At 39.8% G+C, this 10553-nt stretch overlaps 1 protein-coding gene across 1 annotated transcript in view; it reads left to right on the forward strand.

Moving 5' to 3' along the window:
- LOC115225285 (poly(A)-specific ribonuclease PARN) overlaps positions 1–10553 on the forward strand; it is a 67504-nt gene that overhangs the window by 55236 nt on the left and 1715 nt on the right. Inside the window, exon 20 of the mRNA XM_029796223.2 lies at positions 8783–8886. Within this exon, the coding sequence (XP_029652083.1) occupies positions 8783–8886 (104 nt within the window). The remainder of the gene's footprint in view (positions 1–8782; positions 8887–10553) is intronic.

Genomic DNA, 10553 nt, shown 5'->3' on the forward strand with positions numbered 1-10553 from the left:
TATTTCTTTATTGCCCACAAGAGGGCTAAACATAGGGGGGACAAACAAAGGGATTAAGTCGATTACATTGACCCCAGTGCGTAACTGGTACTTAATTTATCAACCCCGAAAGGATAAAAGGCAAAGTCGACCTTGGCGGAATTTGAACTAAGGACGTAACGGCAGACGAAATACTGCTTAGTATTTCACCCGGCATGCTAATGTTTCTGCCAGCTCACCACCTTTTTATTTGCATGGGAAAGCAAATCTCTTACCACACAGCCACGCATCCACTTACCTGTTTGTGTAATAAACAACAAAATTCTTCTATTCTCTCAATTTCCTGTGATTTAGACCATCACATGGTCCCATCAGACAAAACTGAAAAGGCATTGCCCTGCAGGGAGATTTGCTGGAACAGCCATTCTAACATAGAGGGCTTGCTCTTGTGGACAGCCATCTCTGCCCCAATAGCAGTTCAGGGGCTAAGAACAGCAGAGGTCTCCATTGCCACAGGCTCGGCCATAATCCTGTCAGTGAGTGACAGATACTTTTGAGGGACAACTGTGAAAGTGAAGGGAGATAATCAAAAGCACAATATTAATTTTAATTTTCCAAACTTCTATCATTTTTGTTTCTATTGTAAAACGAGAGGGCTTTATATTAAGTAAGAAAAGAATTTAAAGTACACAAACATTTCACTTATGTCCCTTGTATTCTTTGTTTTTTTCTAAGTGAAAAATATGTTTCTCAAAATAAACTTTCTTGTATATAAATGTCTCTTAAGATATTTCCAAATATAAATATTTCTAAATTCTCAGTTTTAATCTTTTGACATTATGGTATTTCCTATTCTGAGTGTTTCGTCTTCCAAATTTTATATATTTAGACTGTTTTAGTGTTTTAAAATTGTCACATACAACCTTCTTGGGTTTGGTTAAGACCCAAATATATATATACATATATATATATTTATAGACACATACACACACGTATCTGTGTGTATTAATGACTGCTACTACTTGGCTGGTGTTGATCTATAATCAGACTGACTTGATCGCAATGGCCATTAACTGACCGATATTAAAGTGACCCTCACTCACTGACACTCCAACTATCATGTTGTCACTAACTGACCCTCAGTAACTTTGACCCAAGACCCAACTCCCTACGTACTTCATGGCCTGACTGACTGAGTGACCAAGGTGATGGATTAATTTAACCAACTTCGGGCAACAGAGTGGCCAAGCCAACGAGCAAGGTCTTTGTAGTTGCTCGGGCTTCAAGAGATAACGGTAGTATTTCCCTCAAACCACACCAGTACGTTAGATAATGGAGTCATACATAAACCTGAAAAGACTCAATGACCAACCAAGGGCTAAATAATAACACAGTGAATTTATTTCTTAGATTTTTATTTCATTTATTTTGATCTTTTAATCAGGGGGAAGGCAGTGCCATGTCCTTTTATAGGGGTTCTGAGACTAGTGAGAGGAGATGAGATGACAGGTATCCTCAAACTGGAGACCTGGAATGAATATTTATTGCAGAATCCCTCCCCACCCTTCCAAGGCACCAGGTGATGGAATAAGTCTACCACACATGTAGGTCTTGGTGGGGTTTGAACCTAGAACTCAAAGAACCAGAACAAATGCTGCAAAGGCATCCAGTCTGACATTCTCCTAGTTCTGCCAATCCACTGGCCTCAACTGGATTATAGTGCAAATTGCAAAACAAAAGTGGACACAATTACGGGAAAATTGGTGGTCAGTCCCTGAGAAACTTCATGAAAATCACTATCTTCAAATAGATGACAACAAAATTAGTGTGTCCTTTGTTAGTGCTTATTTTTTACTGTCATCTTCATCATCATCTAACATCCGTTTCCCATGCTGGTATGGGTTAGATGGTTTAACTGGAAACTGGTGAAGCTGGAGAGCTGCACCAGGTGCCAGTCTGTTTTGACTTGGTTTCTTCAGTTGGATGATCTTCCTAATGCCAATCACTCCATAGGGTATACAGAGTGCCTTTTAGGTGTCACTGGCACAGGCACCAAAGTTTATTTATTCCACCAAATGATCACATTCTAAATTACAACATCTAAATACAAAGAAATGAAGGAACAGAGGAGGAGACTCCCTTCGGTCATGAATGACCATGGGATTGCACCTAGAAAGTTACCCTCCGAGGCACAAGTCCAGGCAAGGTTGTTTGTGGAAGGCCAGCAGTTGCCCATGCATACCAGCCTCCCCTCTCCACACCACTGATGTTATCCAAGGGAAAGGCAAAGGGCCGATACAGCTTGGCACCTGTGATGTTGAAATTCATTTCTACGGCTGAGTGAACTGAAGTAATGTGAAATAAAGTGTCTTGCTCAAGAACACAGCATGCAGCCTGGTCCGGGAATCGAACTCACAACCTTGCGGTCGTAAGCTCAATGCTCTAACCACTGAACCATGCACCTTCACAGAAAGAACAGAAATGTGTGTGTGTATATGTATATGTATATGTGTATATGTATGTGTGTATATGTGTATATATATATATATATATATATATACTAAGCAATAAGGGTTTAGCAACGAGTTGCCTTACCACATACCGAATTTAGAAATAGCAGTCAAAGGGTTATAGCTATTTCTTCTACTAAAAAGGGAGATCTCAGTAAAAACAGCATTTGGAAGGCACAAACAGGTAAGAGAGAATGAATTGACTGCAATCTATCATACATTTTTTTAGTTATCCACGGACGTACGTTTCGAAATCAAGTTTTAAAACTTGATTTCGAAACGTACGTCCGTGGATAACTAAAAAAAATGTATGATAGATTGCAGTCAATTCATTCTTCTTACCTGTTTGTGCCTTCCAAATGCTGTTTTTACTGAGATCTCCCTTTTTAGTAGAAGAAATAGCTATAACCCTTTGACTGCTATTTCTAAATTCGGTATGTGGTAAGGCAACTCGTTGCTAAACCCTTATTGCTTAGTATTACTTAAATTTTCCTCGAATGAGGCTTTTACATGCCGAAGACTACTTGGTGTAATTGATAATTTTTCCAAATTATTAATTTCACCCTTCATTATACGGATAACTATATATATATATATATAATATATATATATATATATATATATACTCCAAGAAAGTTAGGGGTCGTGAGTCCAACCCACTAAGGGATAATATCTATCCAATATACTGTTGGTAGAATACCCAATTATTAATACACAAGTGTTTTTTATTGCATTGCAATTACATTACCTGGTGTATTAAATGGGAGAGGGTAAAGAGATATTTTACCATTAATTTATATTACAAATAAGAAAATGGAGAACAATAGCTGGTTCATCAACTTTTGGACATTAAAGATGTTAACTTATTTATTAAATAAATAAGTTAACATTTTAATGTCCTAAAGTTGATGAACTGTAAGCTTAGAATTTATTCTATTTGGTCTCTTTTGCTGAACCACTAAGTTATAGGGACACAAACACACCAAAATCAGTTGTCAAGCGACAGATATACACATATATATACATATATATATATATATATATATATGTGTCGGTGGCACATAAAAACACCATCCGAGCGTGGCCGTCTGCCAGCCTCGTCTGGCACCTGTGTCGGTGGCACATAAAAAACACCATCCGAGCGTGGCCGTCTGCCAGCCTCGTCTGGCACCTGTGTCGGTGGCACATAAAAAACACCATCCGAGCGTGGCCGTCTGCCAGCCTCGTCTGGCACCTGTGTCGGTGGCACATAAAAAACACCATCCGAGCGTGGCCGTTTGTCAGCCTCGTCTGGCACCTGTGTCGGTGGCACATAAAATCACCCACTACACTCTCGGAGTGGTTGGCGTTAGGAAGGGCATCCAGCTGTAGAAACACTGCCAGATCTGACTGGACTGGTGCAGCTTTCGGGCTCCCCAGACCCCAGTTGAACCGTCCAACCCATGCTAGCATGGAAAGCGGACGTTAAATGATGATGATGATGATGATATGACAGTCTTCTTTCAGTTTCCATCCCCCAAATCCACTCACAAGGTTTTCTTGCCCAAGGTGCTATGCAATGGGACTGAACCTGGAACTATGTGGTTGGGAAGCAAGCTTCTTACCACACAGCCATGCCTGTGCCAATGTGTTTGAGTTTGTCTCCTTAAGGTCACCTTTCATAAAAACTGTCATATGTATTTGAAGAATTGGGGGAAATGTTACCGTTCTTTGAAACAGACAAGAAGAAACTGCTCCAACGAGTTTCTTCTGACCCATGCAAGCATGGAAAAATAAATATTAAAAGGACTTTTATGGTGATGGTCCAGGTTCACTTCATTCTGTTCCTAGTCTCTTTAATTGCCACCACCACCCTTACACACTCACACAGGCCAATATTATCTCTTTTACCTTTTTTCAGTCATTATAATGTGGCCATGCTGGGGCACTACCTTGAAATTTTAATCGAATGAATCGCCCCAATGCATTTTTCTTTTAAGCCTAGTACTTATTCTATCGGTCTCTTATGCCAACGCACTAAATTACAGGGATGTAAACAAACCAGCACTGGTTGTCAATTGGTGGTGGAACACACACACATACATACACTGATGTGTAAATATATATATATAGGCGCAGGAGTGGCTGTGTGGTAAGTAGCTTGTTTACCAACCACATGGTTCTGGGTTCAGTCTCACTGCGTGGCACCTTGGGCAAGTATCTTCTACTATAGCCTTGGGCTGACCAAAGTCTTGTGAGTGGATTTGGTAGATGTAAACTGAAAGAAGCCCATCGTATATATGTATATATATATATGTGTGTTTGTGTGTCTGTGTTTGTGCCCCTAGCATTACTTGACAACCGATGCTGGTGTGTTTATGTCCCCGTCACTTAGCGGTTCGGCAAAAGAGACCGATGGAATAAGTACTGGCCTTACAAAAGAATAAGTCCCAGGGTCGAGTTGCTCGATTAAAAGCGGTGCTCTAGCATGGCCGCAGTCAAATGACTGAAACAAGTAAAAGAGAGAGAGAAAAGAGTATATATATATATATATATATATATATATATAGACACACATACACAATGGGATTCTTTTAGTTTCCATCTACCAAATCCACTCACAAGGCTTTGGGTAGAACTGAGCCCAGAACCATGTGTTTGGGAAGCAAGCTTCTTACTACACACCCACACCTGCACCTATAAACATTTAAACATTTTTCCCCCTGAGACCATTTTCAGTCCCCCAGAGTGAGTGAAGTACACTGATAAAAAAAACATATAATGAAATTTTATGCGGAACATAAAAAGCACTGTTCAAGCTTTGGACCTCACAGAGACAGTGACAGGTGACCGAGACCTTTGGCGATATACCATGCTCATGTAGACCTGATCAGCCAATGCTGGTGTCACATAAGTGGCACCTGTGCCAGTGGCATGTGAAAAGCACCCACTACACTCTTGGAGTGGTTGGCGTTAGGAAAGGCAGCGAGCCGTAGAAACCATGCCAAATCAGATTGGAACTTAGTGCAGCTCTCTGGCTAACCAGTTCTTATTTCTTTATTGCCCACAAGGGGCTAAACACAGAGGGGACAAACAAGGACAGACAAAGGAATTAAGTCAATTACATCAACCCCAGTGTGTAACTGGTACTTAAATAATCGACCCCGAAAGGATGAAAGGCAAAGTCAACCTCGGCAGAATTTGAACTCAGAACGTAACAGCAGATGAAATACCACTAAGCATTTCGCCCTATGTGCTAACGTTTCTGCCAGCTCGCCACCCTATAACCAGTTCTGTCAAACCATTTGACCCAGGCCAGCATGGAAAATGGATGTTAAATGATGATGATGAAACTGAATCCAAGCCCAACGAATACAAAGTGAAAATGTTAACCACATGCATGCATGCTCTGGATGCGTTTGATAATGACAACCATCACAGGAGAGGGTGCCATGTCTTCACCAATGTTAAAGAGTTTACACTGTTTTCATTCATTCAAAGTAATGAAGTTGATAGAAGAGAAATAAAAAGAACCAGGTGATAGGGAAGGTGGTAATGAGAGAGAGATGGGGACAGGCAGCTACACACTGGTTGTTGGTATGGCACTTGAATAGAAAAGCAGTTAGAGAAAGAATATGTAAGCCCAGCAACAATTCTTACTCTTTTACTTGTTTCAGTCATTTGACTGTGGCCATGCTGGAGCACTGCCTTTAGTCGAGCAAATCGACCCCAGGACTTATTCTTTGTAAGCCTAGTACTTATTCTATCGGTCTCTTTTGCCAAACCGCTAAGATACGGGTATGTAAACACACCGTCATCAGTTGTCATGCGATGTTGGGTGGACAAACATAGACACACAAACATATACATACATGCATACATATATATATACAACGGGCTTCTTTCAGTTTCCGTCTACCAAATCCACTCACAAAGCCTTGGCCGGCCTGAGGCTATAGTAGAAGACACTTGCCCAAAGTGCCACACAGTGGGACTGAACCCAGAACCGTGTGGTAGGTAAGCAAGCTACTTACCACACAGCCACTCCTACGCCTTGTTATTAACTCTTTCAGAAAACTGGGGAGAATTTGAAGAAATTAGGTGTTAATCTCCCAAAGTTAATTTCCATGCTTAGAGAGTAATTTGAATATAGATGTTGGCAAGATATACTCTCTGCCCTAACCTGGAGTCCTTTGCTAGCTTCTCCATCTCTACAGTCTTTCTTGATGCTGCTAATGATGCTACAGGGTCTTAGACACTCCCCTCCCTCTACTTCTATTAATTTGTTATCACAGAACCAGATTGCTTGGCCACACAAACGACTCTCCCATATTCCCCTCCTGCACCCTCTCCCCTTTCATGTAAAGCAACAACACAGTTGGACAAAGGTGATGGATGGAAATCACGTGATATTAATAATAATAAAAATAATTTCTCTTAATTATAATAACTGATTTGCATTCACATTACTGTGTCAAATGTGATGTTTGTTTATTTGCATTGTTTTCAACTAATCGTTTACCATGTTGTAGCTTTGAGATTTCAATGATGTGAGATGGGATTGTACATTTTCAAAATGACATTGTAGGGTAGGTGTGAGAGGCAGGATCTGGCCAGTTTGAACATAAAACAGATTGAATAATTGGGCCGGATATAACCAGATTAAATGCTAAAGGGTTAATATAATAATAATGATGAAAGTGGTCACTTCCGTTGATTTCGAAACATGAGTGTTTGAAGGAGAGGATAATAATAATAATAATAATTAATAATAGTCCTGATGTAGTACCAGGCACTGGCTCTCATGGCTTCTGATCTTAACTGATTGGAAGTGTTATGTGCATGTTTTTTCTTAATATAAAAGATACAGCAAATATTCTGCTCAATAGCACAGATTTGCTTGTCAGTTGCTTGACCATAACCAGCTGAACATGTTGTTTAGTGGTTGACAATATGTGCATCTCGGATCGCAAGCAGAAACAGTTGGGGAGCATCGTAGCCATGTGTTGAGAGGGATTCTTTGGGATTTGAATAATTAACTTCTGGAAACAAGAGTGTTTCATTCATCATCCTTAAACAAACCTTAATAAGGGATCTTTCGAGAGAGATGGGCTACTCGACCTGAAGAGAATTCTAACTGGACCCCTCCTACAAGGTCATGTGCTGGTTATCTTGATATGAGATGACCGTGTTGCGTGCACATGGTTGTAATGCATGTGCCTGGTTTCAGACAGGTAGTTACGATGGGTTTATTGGGCTTCATATATTTGTATCCCATGCACTGCTCTCTCACTCACTGTTTCATTGACTATAAACATGATTGCATTGTTGCTGTGATGGTGATGGTGTTATTGGTGTTGAGTCTGTAAGCTTTGTGAGCAAAACTTGAGTCGGACAAAACTATGTAGAAGCTTGTCATGAGCTGGACCTGAGTCAAAGAGCTCTGCATTGACTCACATATGTTCTATTGAGTCTGCCTGAAGGTTACATTAATGGTTCACTAATCTGTAGAATACTCAACCACTTGCATTGTGTGTGTGTGTGTGTGTGTATGAAATCTATATGAACCCAAGCAACACCACCAACTCCATACTGCTATTTAATTAACACTCATTAACACTGTAATTAATGTTCAGTTAAAACTGTTATAATAACAACTTTTATTTTTTCCGTTATTACTTTTTTGTGCAGAAATTTACAAATGTTTATTAACTGTTTAATTAACATGTATTATTATTATTGTTGTAATCAAAAGGCAAGCTGGCAGAATCGTTAGCATGCCGAGCAAAATGCTTAGAGGCATTTTATCCATCTTTACGTTATGAGTTCAAATTCTACTGAGGTCGATTTTGCCTTTCTTCTTTTCGGGGTCAATGAAATAAGTACCACTCAAGCAATGGGCTTGATTTAATCGACTAGCCCCTTTCCCCAAAATTTCAGGTCTTGTGCCTATAGTAGAAAGGATTGTTAATATTATTATCATTACTATTATTATTATTATTATTATTATTAAGCTGGAGAGCTGGCAGAATTATTAGCATGCTGGGAAAATGCTTAGTAGCTTTTCATCTGTCTTTACATTCTGAGTTCAAATTCTGCCAGGTTTGACTTTGCCTTTTATCCTTTCAGGGTCGATAAATTACCAGTGGAGTACTGGCACCTGGGGTAGGAGGTCTAGATATGATTTATCATGGGCTATATTGGAGGACTGCAGTGGGACGTGGACATGTTGTACACTTTCTGCTGGTGTACGCAACTAACCTCTCTCTCCAAATTTATGCTTTTGTTAGAAAGTGTCATTGTTTCTGTTACAGTCGAGAAAGCAGTGCCAATCCAAGAACTGGATCTTCCAGACCGGATGAGCTGAAGAGACGCCTGTCTGAAGAATCTCCTAATGACGATTGGACATCCAAAGAAAGTGAGTTCAAGCTTATATATATATATGTGTGTGTGTGTGTGTGTGTGTGTTTCATTATATACATATATATATATATATATATAATATATATATATATATATATGCATACATATATATACATATATATGCATACATATATGTGTGTGTGTGTGTGTGTGTGTGTGTGTGTGTGTGTGCGTGCATGTGTGCGTGTATATGTTTGTGTGTCTCTGTTTGTCCCCCCAACATCGCTTGACAACCGATGCTGGTGTGTTTACATCCCCGTAACTTAGCGGTTCGGCAAAAAGAGACTGATAGAATAAGTACAAAGCTTACAAAGAATAAGTCCTGTGGTCGATTTGCTCAACTAAAGGCGGTGCTCCAGCATGGCCGCAGTCAAATGACTGAAGCAAAAGAAAAGAAAGTAAAAGAAATATATATTGTAAGTAGGCATTAAAAATTGGTAATAAAATCCAAATTCCTTTTCCAAATTTCTTGAAACCAAGGGTACATGTTCTTTATTACATGGGAAAATGAAAGTAAATCTTCATATTTCAACATAAGCACCTCAAATGGCCCCAGGGATGGAATGAACGACCTTCTGAAGGACATCATCTGGGATATCATTAAGAACTTCCTGAATCCATGTCTCCAAGTCCTCAAGTGTGCAAGGTTCTGTCCTGTACACCTCCTCTTTTGTGTAACCCCACAGGTAAAAATCCCAGGGAGTGAGATCTGGACTTCTGCAGTCACAGTCTTCAGGTTTTAGCTCCTGCACATAATGGGGTTTCCACAGACGAAAATTCAATTCTTTATGCAACACTGTACAAATTAGGTGTCTTGTTAGTCCCCTTTCACAAGCTGTTTGATATGTTCATTTTTGTGGGCTGCAATTAAACATTTCCTGCACGCAGGAGTGGCTGTGTGGTAAGTAGCTTGTTTCCCAACCACATGGTTCCGGGTTCAGTCCCACTGCGTGGCATCTTGGGCAAGTGTCTTCTGCTATAGCCCCGGGCCAACCAATGCCTTGTGAGTGGATTTGGTAGACGGAAACTGAAAGAAGCCTGTCGTATATATGTGTGTGTTGTGTGTGTGTGTGTTTCATTATATACATATATATATATATATATATATATATATATATATATATGCATACATATATATACATATATATGCATACATATATGTGTGTGTGTGTGTGTGTGTGTGTGTGTGTGTGTGCGTGCATGTGTGCGTGTATATGTTTGTGTGTCTCTGTTTGTCCCCCCAACATCGCTTGACAACCGATGCTGGTGTGTTTACATCCCCGTAACTTAGCGGTTCGGCAAAAGAGACTGATAGAATAAGTACAAAGCTTACAAAGAATAAGTCCTGTGGTCGATTTGCTCAACTAAAGGCGGTGCTCCAGCATGGCCGCAGTCAAATGACTGAAGCAAAAGAAAAGAAAGTAAAAGAAATATATATTGTAAGTAGGCATTAAAAATTGGTAATAAAATCCAAATTCCTTTTCCAAATTTCTTGAAACCAAGGGTACATGTTCTTTATTACATGGGAAAATGAAAGTAAATCTTCATATTTCAACATAAGCACCTCAAATGGCCCCAGGGATGGAATGAACGACCTTCTGAAGGACATCATCTGGGATATCATTAAGAACTTCCTGAATCCATGTCTCCAAGTCCTCAAGT

This window comes from Octopus sinensis, linkage group LG27 (assembly GCF_006345805.1).
Source record: "Octopus sinensis linkage group LG27, ASM634580v1, whole genome shotgun sequence".
In the NCBI taxonomy this organism is placed as follows: domain Eukaryota; kingdom Metazoa; phylum Mollusca; class Cephalopoda; order Octopoda; family Octopodidae; genus Octopus; species Octopus sinensis.